General features: G+C 33.4%; 1 protein-coding gene across 7 annotated transcripts in view; it reads left to right on the forward strand.

Moving 5' to 3' along the window:
- Positions 1–19,528, forward strand: part of shep (RNA binding motif single stranded interacting protein alan shepard) — a 151,906-nt gene that overhangs the window by 118,379 nt on the left and 13,999 nt on the right. For 5 of the 7 annotated variants that reach the window (XM_074174525.1, XM_074174521.1, XM_074174526.1 and 2 more), the window contains 3 exons: positions 7,185–7,423; positions 14,024–14,082; positions 15,246–15,373. In XM_074174525.1, the coding sequence (XP_074030626.1) occupies positions 7,185–7,423; positions 14,024–14,082; positions 15,246–15,373 (426 nt within the window). Of the gene's footprint in view, positions 1–2,851; positions 2,997–7,184; positions 7,424–14,023; positions 14,083–15,245; positions 15,374–19,528 lie in introns of those variants that run through there. The other 2 variants (XM_074174528.1, XM_074174522.1) reach the window with 2 other exon arrangements.

The raw sequence follows: 19,528 nt of genomic DNA on the forward strand, positions 1-19,528 counted from the left end.
AACAAATCAATGAGACATATATCTTCATTATTATTGATTGGTAACTTGAAATATTCCAACTCAAGTGGATTTGATGAAATATCAAATAACCTATTGAAAAACTCGTACGCAGGTTTATGTGGCTGTGGTTCTGCCATTATACAAAAAAGGTGATTCTGATGACTTTTACAATTATAGAGCTATCAATTTATTGTCAAGACTCTCTAAACTCATTGAAATGGACATCACTAATCAACTCTCATCATTCTTGTGGAGTCAGAGACTGTTATTCAGAAATCAACATGGATTCTGTGAAATAAATCGAGGTGTACCTCAAGGATCTGTATTGGGACCTTTATTGTTCAATATATTTGTAAATGATATAATCAGTCTAATGAAAAGAAACCACGATATAAAAATAGTATGTTATGCAGACGATACCAATTTACTAATTTTTGAAAAAAGCATAGACATGCTACTGAGTAAAACTGAGAAGATATATGAAGATATCATTCGGTGGTCTGAAAATAATTGTCTGTTACTGAATCACAACAAAACAGTCACAGTATTTTTTGGGCGCTACAAACAAAGATCACATGTGTTATTCAAAAAAAAAATTCTTTGGTTTCGTGGGTTCAGCAGTCAAATAATGTGAAAAAACTTTCGAAAAAACTGTTTTATTTACAATATTTGCCAAGCTTTCGCTTTATTTTAAAGCTTCTTCAGGGTTATCTAAAATACATGTTGGTTTAATTTTAACAGAAAAAGGTTAATATTGATACTTAAAGTAAATGTAAAAAAATATATATAAGAACACTGTATGAAATAATTGTAGAAAGTTTATAAGAGATCGAAATGTTTCCTATAAAAGTGACATAAGACTCAATAAAAAACCTTGTGCTTTGTCTGAGCATTGTATTACAAAAAATAATTTTCCAAATTACGAACAAAGTATGATTTTACAAATTGAAAACAATTAAAAAAAATGGTAGAAATGGTAGAAACTGTGAAAGAGCCCAATGATATATCATATTGAATATATAATATTCAAATAATGTGAAAAAACTTTCGAAAAAAACGGTTTTTATTTACAATATTTGCCATATATATACTGAAAGCTTGCACTTATATCTATAAGAATAAAAAAAAATTGCATAGATAACAAACATTGCTATAACACCCGTTATAGAAATCTCTTGCAGCCTGATTTCCATCGCACATATCTGTACCAAAGAAATTGTTATTCTATTGTAAGCTCTATAATATTCTTAATGATCCTATAAAAACATCCCCCAATGTTCATGTTTTTAAATCAAGGCTGAAAAAGATCCTACTTCGTAAGTGTTGTTATTCCATAGATGATTTCTTTTTGAGATGATACTTTTTTATTTTTAAACTATATTATTGATATTTTTTTATATATACATGTATACGTAAATTTGTGATTGTCGACATGTCTTCGTTCAATGTACCGATGTAACTGAAATATTGACTTTTTTTATCATTTATGTAACCTTTGTGCATAAAGGAATATTATTATTATATTTTTTTGTAGAACGAAATTTCGAATATTTTAATTTTTATATATGTTAAATAGTGGCATTCTAATAGAATTTGAAATGAGATTACAATTAAATAAAAATGAAGCAAAAAATTAAAAATTCAATTGAAAAATTTCAAAAGAATTCAAACGAAGTTACTTCACCACGTTTTGATTGTTAGTATCCACAATCGCTTTCGGGTGATGACTGGACTATTCCTCTTGAGACATGACCATTCATAGGTCCACCGGTTTAGCGGGAGTTGACCGTTTTTTCGCTTGATTTCAAGTTTCCATATGTTTCGTATCTCTATGCTAGCTTATCTGAATGAGTCGTTGGACAACATATATGCAGCTTCTTTGAACTTCCTCTTGAACATGCACTTTTTTTTATTTCATTTTTATTTGTTAGATTTTAAATTTTTTGTTAATTTTTTCAATTGTAATTTCGTTTCATGTTTTATTGCTGAATATATTTGATATTTTTAGCTACTCATTTCAATTTTACTTGTTATTTCAGAGAGTTCAAATCATATTAAAATCATATTAGACAAGGGAAGTCCAAACTAGTAAAATTCACGAACTCATATTCTTGTTCTTTCGCTAATCCATGAAAATGACCGCATATGGCAAAGAAAAAAAAGGTGTTTCATCAAGATAACGCACCGTTTCACAAGTCAATCAAAACAATGGCAAAACTACATGAATTGAACTTCGAATTGCTCCCAAATCCACCGTACTCGCCAGATTTAGCTCCCAGCGACTACTGGCTGTTCGCAGACCTCAAACAAATGCTCACCTGTAAGAAATTTTGCTCGAATGAAGAGGTTATTGCTGAAGAGATAAATTCTCAAGGCTTGCTTTGCGAATGAAAATAATTCAAGCACAACTGCAAAGTTATGAATTTGCTCGTCTTTGATTGGCCTCAAGGTAGTGAGTTATAAATTAGGTCAACTATGATTAGTTCAAAGGTGTGCGTTATGAGTCATTTTGGCTACTGACTCAACAGGTAACTGTCATATAGTTGAATGTTTTTTTAATAGTCGTAGAAAAAGTCAATTCGTTTGTGTTTCGAAAAGTAATTACAGAAATTCCTATTGAAAGTTCATTGAACATTCAACGTTCGACAATCTCCTTGATGATTCATGCTCTTATTGCATTTTTTTTCGTTTAAATTCATGTCACGATGATGATTGTGTCGATGGGAGCATTTTGTAATACGGTGCCTTATCGATAATAATTCTCAGGAAAAGCTTTACACTCGGCAATATCTTTTTATCAGTGAATTAATGAGCGATACCGCATATTGCAATACAAACTCTCGTTGAAAACTATTGATGTTATCAATTATATCCGAAGTTTATCTGCTATCTTATCAGCTGAATGGCTACTCCGTTCAGTTTCATCGTTTCTCTAACTCAGTGGTGCAAGTTACAATGTCTGGAGTCCATTAGCCTGGGCTTAAATGCACGTCAAGGTAAGGGATTTTCTTGTTTTGTCATTCACTGGGACATTTTTGGCCGAAGAAAGTTCTAGAATCGGGAAAAAAAAAAAATTCTTTGAGTTTTCATTTCTTCGGGGTTTCCCCCGTGGAAACAAACTGATTTTAATATTCAACTACCTGTGAGCAGCTGTTCGATGCGTCAGCAATGCCGATAAATTAAGATGAATCAACTTCCTAGTCAACTAAACCAACACTATCGAGTGTAGTTGATAACGAATCCATTTTTTGTTATTGAGAAACGATAATCTGAGTTTATTTTGTTTAATATGTTCTTAGATTTTGATCGCTATCGTTTCATACGAGGGGGTTCCATAAGTACTCGCCCCAAAGAAGAAAACACAAAAATTTAGGAAAAAAGTATTTATTTTTCAACAACAGCAGCAAGGAGACTTGCTGCTCTATACACTTTCCCCAGCAACATTCAATAAGTTCGATACCGTTTATACAGTGTATTTCTTTAATGTCATTTTGAAGTTCCTGACGAATACTTCCCAGGTAAAGGAAAACGGCTTATTATTTGTCACATCGGCAATGAGAATGGGTTTGTTGCTGAAGGGCTGTGGTGTTTCGAGTCGAAGAAAACTGGAGATTATCACGAAGAAATGAACGGTGAATCTTTCGAACAGTGGTTTTCCAAAGTTCTACCCCATCTGGAGGATAATGCTGTGATTGTAATGGACAATGCACCTTATCATTCGCGACAGATTCCGACAACGTCTTCAAAGAAGGTTGAAATCCAAAATTGGCTGCGATCAAGGAATATTAGCTTTGAAGACTCAATGCTAAGAGTACAGCTACTAAAAATTGTCAAGGAGCGCAAGCTTGAATACCAAAAATATATAGTCGATGAGATGGCAGCAGGCCAAAACAAAATTGTCCTTCGCCTGCCTCCATACCACTGCAAGCTCAATCCCATTGAGTTAATATGGGCGGATGTGAAGAATTTTGTAGGTCAGCATAGCACCACGTTCAAATTTGCAGATCTCAAAGTACTTTTTGATGAGGCTTTGAAAAGAGTCACAGCGGAGAAATGGGAGAAGTGTGTTCGGCATGTGATATCGGAAGTCGAGACAAAGATGTGGAAGCTTGATAACATAATAAAGGCACAAATCGAGCCACTGATAATTCAGATTGGTGAGGTTGACGCTACTGATGAAGAGATAAATTCATCCAGTTGAATAATTTTGATTAATATTCCTTTCGATTTTACATAAAATAACAATTATCAATAAAGAAATAATTACGTCTCTTTTCATATAATGCTTGAGTGCGCTGTGAAAAATCCAATGAAAATCTTTTTATATTACACATATTATCTGTATTTTTCCCGTTAAACTGCAAAACTTGTGCATTTCACTCGTTATTATAAAAAAGTTTTCCTAAGTATGATATAGCATTTGCGATCAACAAGATGTTGGTTCTGAATACGACCCTGGCCAATTCTTGGGATTTTCAATATCACGTGCGTAGGGCATGTCAATGTTCACATCCACTCTATCTTGGATTTGAATTTGCTTTAGAGTTTTTCAGTTCAAGTGGTACCAGATTAAATAAACTGAGCCCTATTATATTGGGGGAATTGTAAGTCAGTGCATTTTTACAATATGTCATATGAAAGTCTTGTTTTGTACCTGGTATCAAAAGAATGCACATTTTCATTTCTTATGAAACAGTTACGGTTATCATTTATAAAAACACATAATTCGAATGTATACAGGCATGGCAATGTTAGTATTTCAAAATTTAAAAAAATTGCATTCACAACTTGTATTTATTGAGACTCCTGCTATACATCTTATAATCTTTTTCTGGGCGACAAAAACATCTTTGCATGAAGAGGAAGCTCCCCAGAAAGTACCGAGAACGAGATTCAACTTGAGCATGATACGGCATAATCAACTGTTTCTGGTCTAAAATATTACGAAGGTTTCTCGGGAGATAATTCATGGAGTTCAATTTTGATATAACTGTTCCACAATGAGTTTTCCAGCTGAGAAATTCATCCAAGTGTACACCTAAAAATGTCACCGTAGAGCACGGAGAAATTTCATCATCTTCAATTTGCAAGTTGAATCTGGCTATTTCTTTTTGTCTAGCATGAAATTTTATCAAACGTGTTTTTTGATTATTCAAATGTAGAGAATTTTTCTTGAACCAGGTGTTTAATTTTTGCAGGATTAAGTTACCTTTGGTTTGTAGATTTAATAAAAAAAGTATAGGGCCCAACACTCATCCCTGTGGGACACCTACATCAATATCCACATAATTGGATGTATATAAACTTTCTCACATTATTACCATTGATGATACTGACATATTGCTTCCGTGTTGAGGCAAACGTTTTCAGCCAGTTAAGTGCATTTCCTTGTATGCCAATATTATGGAGTTTTATGTAAATAAAGTATTCATGCATTAATTTCATAATCCCAAATTTCAATATTTTGACTTGACCAGTTCAAAAAATAAAAGGGGGGGGACATTAAAGAAATGCACTGTATAATGCAGTCAGCCTTTACAATGCGCTGCCGTCAGCTATTACACAAACTAAAACAGACTAGTTATTCTACAGGAGCATTAAAAAATTTACTAGACAAATGTTACTACAATTTCGAAGAATTTCTAAATGATTGCAATTGATAAAAGTCTGTATATTGTGAGATTGATACATGTATGTCTGATATATAATTATTTTATTGTTAACTGTAAATAATATGATGTGTATTTCATCAGTTCGGACTTCCATTGTCTAATATAATATAAATTGATTTGAAATACCTGAAAAAAACTGAAACATACAAGCAACAACCAAAAAAATAAAAAATCGAATAATAATAAAAGCTGAAATTCAAAAAATATTAACAAAAAATGAAAAATTTTAATTAAAAGATTCCAACCAATTTTGTATCCAACTGGTCAATAAAGAATTGAATTGAAATTGAAAATTTAATTCTCCCGTTTGAATCCACTGTTTTGATTGTTCTTTTGTCTTGGATGTAAAGTGATGGACCCAAGTTTCATCTATGATTAAGAAACGATGCAAAAATTCTGCATTGTTGCTGTAAAACTTCGCTAAACACACAATTGAAACATCTTCACGACATTGTTTTTGCTCGAGTGTGAGCAAACGCGGCACTTTTTGAAATTCAATACCCCTTTGTGGATTTTCTTCACCGTTTCTGGAGTCGTCACCTTATTTAGATGACCACTGCGATGCTTGTCTTGGCAACTTGTACAGCATCGTTAAAACTCTGCTACCCAATACTTTATTTTTCTAAACAGAGGAGCAGACTTGCTCAGAGTAGAATTCAGTTTATCTTTAACGTTGGTTGGTCTAAGGCCCTTCAAATAAATTTATTGTACCACATAACGTTGACCAATTTTCTCCATTTTCACAAATTCACCGAAAACGTTTGCTAAAGGTGGCTGCCAAACAAATACTAAACAAAGCAGCGTCTTCAAACTTGAAACATATGCTTTATAGATTGTGTACTTTCTAATACAGTGATATTTTTCAAATAACTACCGCCATCTCTAGGGCAGGACGGGTACTTCTGGGACCACCCTCGTATTTTGCTCTTTCTAAACTTCTCTGATCTCTTGAAAAAGGATATGTTCTGTGTGTTCTATAAAACGAGTTTTTAAAGCTCGTTCTGTCTGACCAGCACACGTTTAGTCATAGCATGATAGCTTATCTCACGCATCGTCTTGTCTATCGGGCTGTCCAACACTTGTTGAAGTTGAAAAGCAGTTTTGAAAGCTACCTTCATGTAGACGACAGAATATAATTGAAAGGTGCGCAGAAGAATGCAAAAAAGGTCGAAAAAAGGTTTCAAATGATAATCTCAATGCTAATGGTAATTTAGGTTGCATGTTTCCACCCTTATTTGATTGTGCATTGAAATTTTCAGCGGTAAATACTGAAATAAAATACTGAATGAAAAAAGCCAGTGACGGAGGTCTTCACATTAGAGGAATCCTCACAGGATTACTCCCTTGCTATTATAATCCTCATAAGTTGAAAGAAGTGGTTGTACCGCCAGTGCCGGTTCATCCGCTCGATCCCTTGTAACACCCCGCGGCGACCGTGATAATGCATTACAATTATTTGTGTTTCTATCAATGATTGCGGAATGAGTTATTTACGAATGATTTTTTTTCCAGTACGCTAATCAAAGAGTGCCAACAGCCGCGTCCCCGTCAAATGCTAGTAGCTCAAGTAGTCACAACGGAAGCCAGAACGGCAACATTTCCTCCTCTCACAGCAACAACATGCCCAACAACACGAATTCCTCATGTAACAATTCCACCGCTGGATCGGAACAACTTTCCAAAACAAACCTCTACATCCGGGGGCTCAGTCCGGGCACTACAGATAAGGATTTAGTCGCGATGTGCCAGCAGTAAGTATTTTTTGTTTTTTTTTTTTTTTTCACTTCTTGAAGTAACAGGCATTTATGTCGAGTTCATGAAAGAAATCATATAGGCTGTGAATGACAAATGACAACAGCACAAAACGTGCTGTTAATCAACTACGTCACTTCAATGTGTGTTGCATACTCTTTGGTCATTTACATTTATAATCACATGTAAATCTTTACACGTGTCATAATTAGAGAGAACAACATCTCGGCTGGTAGAGAGTGTTTGTAGTACCAAAAATTTCGTTTCCTGTGGCGACAGACATCTTCAGTGGTATATGCTGGATTTTGTTCTCTCCGATCCCGATTCTGACCGTGAAAGCCTATATTACATGTGTCATCAATGTATGCATCCAAGTCAACAAATTGAATAAAACTAAACTAACTAGCTGATCTAACTGAACAAATTAACCTGTCATTTAGGAATTGCTTTTATTTTTTAAACTAGCTTGAAAGTAATTCCAGGTTATGTTTCTGGGTCAATTTGATGAAATTTGTCAGTACCTTTTCATTTATGAAAATAACAGTTGGGCTGAAAAGTTCATAGACTAACATAAAAAAAATTATTAAATTTGATTGTATTGAGGGCGATAGATACAACGATTATAGCGGTCATACCATTTTTGATGGAATAGAATAGAATAGGCATTATGTAAAGATTGAAAAGTAGTATTATTGTTCCGATAACTAAAATTCCTCATACTATTAAAACCAAAGAATTCAGACCAATCAACACTTTACCTCCGATTGAGAAGGTACTAGAAACAGCAGTTTATAATCAGCTAATTGAATATGTTGAAAAAAACGGCATTTCAATCAACAACCAATCGAGGTTTTGCCAAATGCACTCGTGAGTCATCGGTACAACTAGCTCTAAGTAAATTTGAAACTGAACCGTGTTCCTTGACCTCAAAAGAGCATTCGAGATGGAATAGAGAGCACAATGTGCAATTGGTTATCTAATTATTTGACCAACAGAAAACAACGGGTAAGAGTGAAAGACGTATTCTCTTGTGAAATTGACAATGATGTTGGAGTTCCTCAGGGTAGTGTTTTGGGTCCCCTTCTATTCATACTGCATTTAAATGACATGCCATTGTTTGTGAATTTATGAACTTTTTTCCTGATGATACTCTATTGGCATGTAGCGATGGGAACCTCGAAATGTCTTTACAAAAAATTAATAATACTCTAGCTAGAAAGTGTCACTGATTATTTGAAAATGAATAAACAAAAGTTGAATTTATTGAAAACAGAAGCAATGATAATCACCACCAAATTCAAATACAGCCAAATAGACTCAAAAATTATTAACCTCAGAATAAAGAAAATACTTTTGTCTAGTTTCTATTGTGTTTATTTATTCGTTACGGCCGGTTTCGGCTTATAAGGCCATTTTAAAGTAACTACCACAAATTGTCAAGTTGCGTCTTAAATAGTGTGGACAGGTATCTGTCCACACCTAACCTAACCTAACCTAACACGTTACCAATATTACAATATGTCACGATTACCAACTATTGGATGGATCCTAAAATTCCTAAATTCAAAAGAGGCGAGCTGCATAGATCTAGTTGGTCGTTGAGCGTTATGAACTTGGGGTCCTTGTACAATTTATTTCCAAAGCTTCCAATAAATTCATCTCCCTTCCTTTGTTACATGTATGAAGAATTTTCATGTTTCCTTTCTTTATTGTATGGTTTGTTTCTTTTAGACGTCCATATATGGCTGAATTTTTATCTGATAATACATGTTCTCGGTATCTTATGTCGAAGTTTCTGCCTGTCTGACCTGTATAAGCTGCTGGGCAGTCCCCACATTTTAGTCTGTATATGCCCGAATTTTTCCATTTATCCCTTTTGGGTTTTGCGTTGAATAACATGTTTCCCAAATTATTCGTATTTGAAAATGATGTGCTTATGTTGATTTTTGAAAAATAGTTCTTTATATTTTCTGAGAGCTTCCCGGAATAACTTATGCTAGCATATTTTTTACCTTCTTTATGTTCTTCCTAATTTAGGTATAGTTCCTTCATGATCAATTTTTTGTTCTTATTGGAGATCAGTTTTTCAATTAAGTTGGCGGGAATATGGTTGTTATATGCTATTTGCTTTATGATCTTAATTTCTTCTTGAAAAGCCTCCTCTGATGACGGTATCATAAATGCTCTATTTATCATAGATCTGAAGGCCGATAATTTGTGTGATAATGGACTGAAAGAATCCATCGGTATTGTACAGTCCGTGAAGGTGTTTTTTCTATAGATGTTGAACTGAAATTTATCATTGCGTTTTGTAATAGTGAGATCCAGGAAGTTAATGGTGTTGTTTTGTTCTATTTCGATTACCTTATCGTATAGAATATTAAGGAAGTTCACGAACTGGTTTATCTGTCTCTTCGAGCCGTCAAAACCCACGAGGATATCGTCGACATATCTGAACCAGAATAAAATGTGTTTTTGGAATAAGGCATTCTTCAGGATACACGTGTTTTCTAAGTTGTCCATAAAAATGTCTGCTAATAAGGGGCTCAATGGTGACCCCATTGGGAGGCCTGAATTTTGCAGGTAGAAGTTATCGTTGTACTTGAAGTAATTTTGTGTGAGACAGATATGAAAGAGGTTGCATAGTTCCTCCTTGATAAATGGATTGGTATCCTGTTTATCCAATAAGTCTTTCAGCACATAAGCACATCATTTTCTAATAAGAATAATTTGGGAAACATGTTGTTCAACGCAAAACCCAAAAGGGATAAATGGAAATAATCGGGCATATACAGACTAGAATGTGGGAACTGCCCAGCAGCTTATACAGGTCAGACAGGCAGAAACTTCGACATAAGATACCGAGAACATGTATTATCAGATAAAAATTCAGCCATATATGTAACAAAGGAAGGGAGATGAATTTATTGGATGCGTTGGAAATAAATAAATTGTACAAGGACCCCAAGTTCATAACGCTCAACGACCAACTAGATCTATGCAGCTCGCCCCTTTTGAATTTAGGAATTTTAGGATCCATCCAATAGTTGGTAATCGTGACATAATGTAATATTGGTAACGTGTTAGGTTAGGTACCTAGAGCAGATACCTGTCCACACTATTTAAGACGCAACTTGACAATTTGTGGTAGTTACTTGAAAATGGCCTTATAAGCCGAAACCGGTCGTAACGAATAAATAAACACAGTAGAAACTAGACAAAAGTATTTTCTTTATTCTATATTCAACATGAATTTCTACAAAATAAATAAGTCATCAATCGAACGAGTTATTAACCTCAGCATTGATGATGAAAGAATTGAAGTAGTGAATTCAACTAAATATCTGGAATTTTTGATGGATAACACTCTTTCATTTGATGAACATTTTGAGAATATTCATTGAAAAAAATTTTAAAAAATAATTCTTTTTCTCTAAAATTACTAGTAATCTTTTAAATGAGTCAAGTATCACAGTTTACAAGTCAATTATTCAACCACACTTCGACTATTGTTCCTCTATCCTATATCTATTTAATCAGAATAAATTGTCTCAACTCCAAAAACTTCAGAATCGTGTTAGGATCTTTTTTAAGTGCCGAAGGGATACTTCTATTACTATTATGCTTAATGTTTTAAATTGGCAATCCATTTCCCAAAGACTATGATATTACACAAATATATTTGTATACAAAATATTCATAAATTTAGGACCATCTTATTTCGAACAGTACATTGTCTTTCATCATGATATTCACCACCACTTCACTCAAAATAAAAATAATTTATATATAAACAGAACAAAAACACTATGAATTCTTTATTTTTCAAGGGTTTTGATCGGTTCAACAAATAATCAAATGTAATTATAAAGAGCCTATCATGTTCAAAAACGAACTGAAGAAATTTGTTTTCAATGTACAAATATGACATGTATTATGTATTTGTTACCTGTAGCTACAATTTTCTTTCTTGAAATATTATCATGCCTATCTTATTGATCAACTTCTGAATGTCATATTTTCAAATCATTCCAATATGTAACAAATTTTTAACAAAAATATTAGAAATATATGTAAAGTAGGATTTTCCTAGATTGTTATTATTATTATATGTCCAACACGTCTTTTTGATATCATAAGAGCCTCAGCTATCTCGATCAACTTTACTTGGGGTCATCCAAAATTATTTTGTGAACTTTTTTGATGTTTTCATTGGTAACAACCTCTTGGGGCTGTCCACTACCTCGTTACTCATTTCATCTCGTTTAAACTCAGCAAACCAATTCTCAACGGTTGGTTTTCCTGGTGCAAACTCCAAATAATATCTATTAAGCCAAGCCTTAGCTTCAACAGCATTTTTTTCGCCAAAAAGCAATGTTTATTAATACGAAATTCCTTATTATCCATTTTCTTCAAACTAACTAAAGTTGCTTTACTCAAAATGTTGTATCACACGAACTAATAGTCCTATAGCTGTGAAGCCCATCTAGTACATTATGTTTTATATTTCACATTCTATCTCCAATATCTTACAAATTGAATATTCTATCAATTCAAATATTTTCTCATGCTGCATTAAATTATGAAATGAGTTTATTAGTTGTGGAAACAACTATTAATGTTGTATTAAAAAATGAAAAACAATATAAAACTTTCAAATTGCAGTGATTATAACTGCACTGAGTGCAAGCTGAAATCCAAACATGATGTCACAAGTTTGTTTGAAGTTGATTGACAATGTTTCATGATGAATTTCACTGGTTCGGACTTCCATTTTCTACTATATAAAATGATTTGAAATCCCTGAAACAACTAAAAAAGAATAATTGAAAGTGAATAGCTGAAAATAACAATTATATTAAGCAAAATAAACCTGAAATGAAATAATAGTGAAATAAACTACAAGTAAAAATATAACAATTGAATAAATAAAAATAAAGGAATGAAAAAAGAAAATAAAATGTGTAGAGATTCCAAGTCACGTTAGTTCACGACGTTTCGATTGTTAGTATCTACAATCATCTTCGGGTGATGACTATGTTTTGGTGAAGAGGACCGACACTAAGTGGGAAACATCTGTATACCGAAAACCCACTCATACGGGACAGTATCTGAACCACGAATCCAACCACCATCAATCGACTGAAAGAGGAATCATCAAGACTCTATTAGACCGTGCTTTTGGGCTCTGTAATACAAAGGAAGGTCTCGAGAAGAAACTAGACATCATCAAAAATGATCTTCAGCGGAATGGATACTCCAAATCGATGGTAGAAAAGACTTTGGCTAGAAGACAGCAGGAGCCTTGCAAGGAAGAGTAGCCGTCACAACCAGTGCTTTCACTTCCCTACATCAGAGGATTATCGGAGAGGATAAGAAGAATCGGTTCCAAGTACAACATCAGAACCTGTTTCAGCACCTTCACGAAAACCAGGCCCCCAAACGCGGACTGCGATTCCAAGAATTGCATTTACCGGATACCCTGTGAGTGGGGAAAATTCTATATTGGTGAAACTAAGAGGCCATTGAATGTTCGCATTGCCGAGCACAAGAAGCACACACAGCGAGGGGAAACCAGCAAATCAGGAATAGCAGACCATGTTTGGACCCATCAACACAACATCGAGTGATCCCAAGCTGAGATCTTGCACAGAGAGAAACAATGGTTTAGGAGAAAATTCAAGGAAGCCGCATACATGTTGTCCAACAACGTATTCAGCCAAGCCAGCGTAGAGATACGCAACATATGGAAACCCACCATCAAGCGAAAAATGGCCAACTCCCGCCAAACGGTCATCTCCCACGGAACTAGTGAAGCGGAAAATGGAAAGCGGGGAAAAGTGAAAGTACTCGAACGACCTATAAATAGTCTCAGAGGAATCAGTCCAGTCATCACCCGAAGATGATTGTAGATACTAAAAATCGAAACGTCATTAACTAACGTGACTTGGAATCTCTCCACTTTTTCTTTTTTCATTTCTTTATTTTTATTTATTCAATTGTTCTACTTTTACTTGTATTTTATTTTTATTTCATTGTTATATTGTTTCAATTGCTATATTTTTACTTGTAGGTTATTTCACTATTATTTCATTTCAGGTTTATTTTGCTTAATGTAATTGTTATTTTCAGCTATTCATTTTTAATTATTCTTTTTTAGTTGTTTCAGGGATTTCAAATCATTTTATATAGTAGACAATGGAAGTCCGAACCAGTGAAATTCATGATGTCACAAAAGTTGACTGTTATCGTCTAGGAACAACTACCGGTACTCTCAGACTCTCACAATTATGAGACTAGAGAAGCTGGGCCATTCAAATCACTCTTAGTCGAAATAAGATCTGAATAATATTGTACACTTTTGATGACTTTGAGTAAATACCGTAAATACCTATATTGTTATGAAATATAGTATGAACTGAAAACTATTTTTGACTACAAAACTATGATGACTACAGAAAAGAACATCTGAACTAAAATACTGATTCTTAGCAGAGTTTGAACCATTTATTTTTCATTTTGCCAGATTTTATTTGAAAAAAGCCCTTCTACCGTCCAATTTTTGTGGAGGAAAATAAAAGTCCTATAATTTTTTTCAGGTTTGGTACAATAATATCAACCAAGGCCATTTTAGATAAGAATACCAACAAATGTAAAGGTTAGTATATTACTGTTTCTTCAAAGCCTTTTACGTTGCAGTTTTTTTTTTAATCGTTTTTATCTATGCCAAACTACTGTCTTACCCATATTGCAATATCTTCAGTATACACAAATACAGCGTGTAACAACGAAAACTTAACAGAGCCGTTTTTTAATATAAAAAGTAAGATTTTTAAAAAAAGCTCGGACACGTCAATTCCTTATTAAAGGGGGACACCTTTCAGGCTAATCAGATTTTTTGTAATACACACCTCCTCGGAGGTGGAAAACGCAGATTACTTTCTGGAATATGGAGAGTAGATTTGATAATGCTTCCTTAGAAACGACCCAGGGGAAAAGAGAGGGAGATGATAAAAATCGCTAGAAGGACAATTGGTATGAATGCCTATTGTGGAAGAAATAGTAAAGGCAAGGAATTCAAGATCGACACAAATTATTCGAAACCAAAGCCCAAAAAAACCATTCACAATTCAATATCAGGCAGTGCTGTTTTGGCCTGCCAAGGTCTAATCTGTGGTGTTGGGCTGAACCATGAATACGTTGCTTGACTCAACTATCCTTGAGAACAAGCCCGAATAAGAAATGGCAATGGAATCTCTCCTTACGAAGGTGTCATCTATAAGATCAACAGAAGACTCTGATACACGTTGAAACTGCAGTCTATGGCTTTGTTTTTGCTCTCAGGTTTCAACTAGTTGCCTTGCAGTGGAAGACAAAGCACGAATCTTGGATTTGTTACTGACTTGCCTTGAGGAGCCCATCTTTGAGATTCTTGGATTGAGTTCTCTGCCGCTCCCATAGATGGCGTCTTTGTAGGGGGAGAAGAGCCTGTATGAAAACCTTTCACAATCTGAAAAATAAACAGCTAAACCAATAGAGGATCTGCGGAAGTGTAATAAAGGGCAAACTGAAGAGTCTAATTAGTCAGTAACTTGTCGTATTCATAAATTCTGCCTACAAATTGAAAAAATCAATTGAAAAAAAATCATATTTTAAAACAATCTTTTTCCGTTTTCAAAACCTGAAGTTCACTTTGAAACTTTCGCCTCAAGTTGTGACTTATCTGAAAGTGCCACGAATAACTCCTTTATGTCCTTTGATTCACAGTTTTTCACTTCTAAATTATTTGTTAGTGTATCACATTTGAATTTTATATTCCAGGTTATGGATTTGTAGATTTCGAAAGCCCTGCAGCAGCCGAAGGCGCAGTCAAGGCTCTCACTGCAAAAAATGTTCAGGCTCAAATGGCGAAAGTGGGTATTTGGTATCACCAACGTAGACAAGCCACTGTACGTTTGCATGCAAGTAATATCTAGCTTTACCTCTCAACTTTGTCACAGTTTCGCAATACATTTTTTATGTTTTTCGGAACAAATTTATTTTTATAGAAAAGATTTTTTTTTTGAGATTTTTTTCCAAATTCATGATACTGTACGAAGTTTGTCAATCTATTTTAATTTCATTGTGGGAGGAGAATTTAAATTGTATTTTAAAAGTAGAATTTATTCATAGGAGTAAAAATTAAGTGGTTTAATTCAAAAATAATTTTGGCAAATCATTAAAATAAATTGTTTAAACAGGTTTAGTTTAGTGAACATATGGAAAACACTACTTGTGTTTTTCATACACATATTTGGTAGATTTGAAGTAGTTGTTAGATAACGTCAAATTAATTAAATTTGCTAGATTCAATATATAGTAGATATTGATTAAATTGAAAAGGATATATTTTTAGGTGAGAATAATTTTTAGGAAAGATAGGTTTGGCTTTCTATTTCTCCATCTTTATACAAAGACAGAACACAAGCACTGAAGGAAATTCCAAGTGTGCTGTCATCAGCAAAGCAATATACTTATTCATTGACTATCTTGAAAAGGGGAAAACTATTAACTGCGACTATTTTGTGTAGCGTTATTGGAGTGTTTGAAGAACGAAATTGCGAAAAACAGACCCATTTGAAGAAAACGCTGATTCATCAAGACAATGCATCGTGTCACTAATCAATAAAGAGGGTTGGAGACAATATGGATCCCTGGGGAACACCATCAGAATCAAAAAATCAAATCAAAATCAATTTATTCATCACTGTAAACTCCAATACAATTGCAAGAAAAAAAAGAAAAACAATGTATAGAATCTGTTGGACTTGTCAGAAAATAGGATTAGATTAAAATTATGAACATAATATATGTGTATACACACTTTAAATAATTAAACATAGGCCCAGTACATACATCTATACAAATATTATACATACTAAACATATAAATTCTACATATTTAAGAATTCTTCTGTGGAGTAAAATGCCATATTTAACAAATAGTCTGATAATAAAGATTTTATTTTCTTGAACTTTCTTATATGACCAAAAATGTCTATAACTTTATTATAGAATCTTATCTATTGATAATGATTAGAATTTTGACCCACTGTCAGTCTAGAGAACGATTGATGAAGATGATTGCTATTCCTATAGCAATCATCCTATAGTGTTATAACCATGTATTTCATTATTTCTTACCAATTTTTTATTTGCCATATCTAATACTAACAAATATATATAAAGAGATGTGTAGATTATGCAGAGAAGTAACTTTCAGACACAAACTGGAATAAACATCCCTTTTGAAACAGCTATTCTCATGTAAACATTCAATTAAACAAAAGAAAAAATACTTTCAAAACAACTACTTTTTTAACGTTGAATCAATTTTGTATCTATTCAGTTCCCTACTTCAAACAGTCGTTATGGAATTGAATCAGATATAATTTACAGGATTGCTACACAATATAGTAAATGGAGAAAAGCCAGAACCTTTCTTTCCCAAAAATAGGTATTGATATTTCTCTAATTGCGGAAGCATCTGCAAAGTTGTTCTTGTACAGCAAATAGTACGTCTGAAGTTTAGTTTTTGCTATACAAATACAAAAAAAAACGAAGTTGTAAACCATGAAGTGATTTATTCTTGGTTTCTAGAAAAACTTCACGAATCCCATCCCTACAGGTGGAATCAAAGTGAATAGAATTTAGTCTTCACAAACTTCATTTTTTTAAATATCGCATGTTTTGCTATCACAGTAGCTTTTTCCTAGTGAATAACATACTAAAAGTCGATTCTTTACTCTAATTTTTATATACCCCTCATAATCATCATGGAGAACTACCTACTCAGGTACTAACTCGATCATAACATTTATGGTCGAGTAAGTACCTGGGTAGGTAGTTCTGAATAGTGATTATGTGGGGTATATAAAAATTAGAGTAAATAATGTACTTTTAGTTTATTCACTTTGAAAAAGCTACTGTGATAGCGAAACATGTCGTGATATTTTTGAAAATAAAGTTTGTGAAGACCAATCTTAAGGTGTAGTTTATTAAGTCGCTATACACTAGCTTCCTCAGACGTGTTCATACTTGTATGAACACCTGTAATATAATAAAATTACATATCAATATTAGAACACACATTAAATTAAAAAAAATTGTTCAATTCCATTATTGGTCATCAAGTAAATGTTTCCAATTCCTAAATCTATTGATTTCCAAGCATTTCAAAAAATTTAATGCAAACCTCTCGTTCAAAATATTAGACTTTATAGTCGTGATTGAACTCACGCCCCTCTGTCAAAAGACGGTTTGCAAATTTGAAATTGCTCTCTACATTGAAGAGACCACTGCTATGTTCTTGTACTCTTTGGGAAAAGGTTCCTTCCGTTTGGCCAATATAAACTTTTAGACAAGAATCACAATACAACTCATATACTTTTGATATATCCGACACTGAAGGTTTATTTTATTGTTTTTTTAGCACAATTTCTTTTGAACGCTGAATCTAAGTGAGGTGCTTATTATTTTTAATTGTGAATCTAAAGAATATGTACAAGAATAGCTTTGTGGGTTTTTTTCCAGCAGTATCATAATAATGATATACGGGATCTGTTGAAAAATGAAGTGAATTTTCATTTTTCTTAAAGAAAAATATTTATTTATCAATTTCTATTTTGTCTCCTTCAACTCTACTGTAATCGAAGAAAACAGTGAGCAAAATCTTGACATTTGATCGAACTTGGCGTGTTTTTTTGGTCTTTTCTCTTTTGGGCTCTTCCATTGGAACGATTGGACTTTGGTTTCGATGTCATAACCATTTACCAATGATACATCACCCTTTTAAGCAAATCTGGATGAGCAATGCTCATGCAACGGTTTCTTTAGTCAAAATTCAAAAAATTTGGAACGAAACATTTTTCTGGCTCAGAGTACAATCATCGTATGCCACTGTCAACATTTCGAGTGCTTTTTGAGTACTTGATTCCATTTTTAGCACAAAATTTGATGCAAATTATTTTATCCTTTTTTTTTTCATAGCAGAAAATTGCCAAACACGCAAAACATTTCAACTTTTATGTCTCTTACCAACAAACTAAATATGCTAAACAGCTCAAACTGTTAACATATGTTCGAGACGAGTGTACCAACATAATAAATTCGGTAATTTAATGTACATAGCGCGCGAAGTTTGAACATTCACCTGATTTTTTTAACAGACCCCGTATATATTCGCTGCAGTCCAAAGCAAAGGATGAATAAATTTTTTGTGTTATTGACGATTTCAAAAGAATATCCTGATATGAAAAGATCACTTTGACGTGTATTTGACAAAACATTAGAAAACATTTTTTAGGTTATTAAATTATTTCAGGTTAGGAGTAGATTTTTTTACTCATTCCATTTTGAAATACTAACACTAATAAGTATTATTCAAATATGTTTACTTCATTGCAATATTGTCACTCATTGTATAACCAGTCAGTATGAAAATGAGTTTCATAAGGGTTTCATATCTGTGACGGAGTTCATTTCGAGAGCGAAATCCAGTCTAGACATTAGAAATATGTCGATTCGTTGGAAATGTATCATTCTAGACTTGATTTTTGTTCTTATATTATTTACTAGTAGTTTAGATATTGTATTGTGCTGCATAGATGCATGATTAGACATCGTTGGACCCCTTAATTACTATCCCATCTCAAATTAGTTTGAAAATGAAATCATGCTTGCGTAAGGGAAATTGGGGAATATCGACTAGAATTTCCATAATAGACCTCCATTTATTCTTAGAATTTATGATTTTATTAATGCCTTTTATTGAATGGATTTAATGAAGAAATTGTGAATGGAGTTTTGTGTCAACAGACGGGAATATCGAGACCTGAATAAGTTTTTCTATAATCTTCATTTCTATCGAGATCGATTGAAATGATCTGACAAGAAAATTGTAAAATATAATCATCTTCCTACACGGAAAGCACAGTTTTTACAGTTCACGGCTAACTTTTGCCATGAACTTTGAACATCGATGGCCCAAAGATGACTCCTTGTGGCATACCCGTTTTGAAATCCATAATCAGTGTCTTTACTAGGCATAAAGGATGTCATATCTCA

Source organism: Leptinotarsa decemlineata, unplaced genomic scaffold (genome assembly GCF_025532065.1).
Source record: "Leptinotarsa decemlineata unplaced genomic scaffold, Ldec_3_MD MMD2_tig00000591_RagTag_RagTag, whole genome shotgun sequence".
NCBI classification, from domain to species: domain Eukaryota; kingdom Metazoa; phylum Arthropoda; class Insecta; order Coleoptera; family Chrysomelidae; genus Leptinotarsa; species Leptinotarsa decemlineata.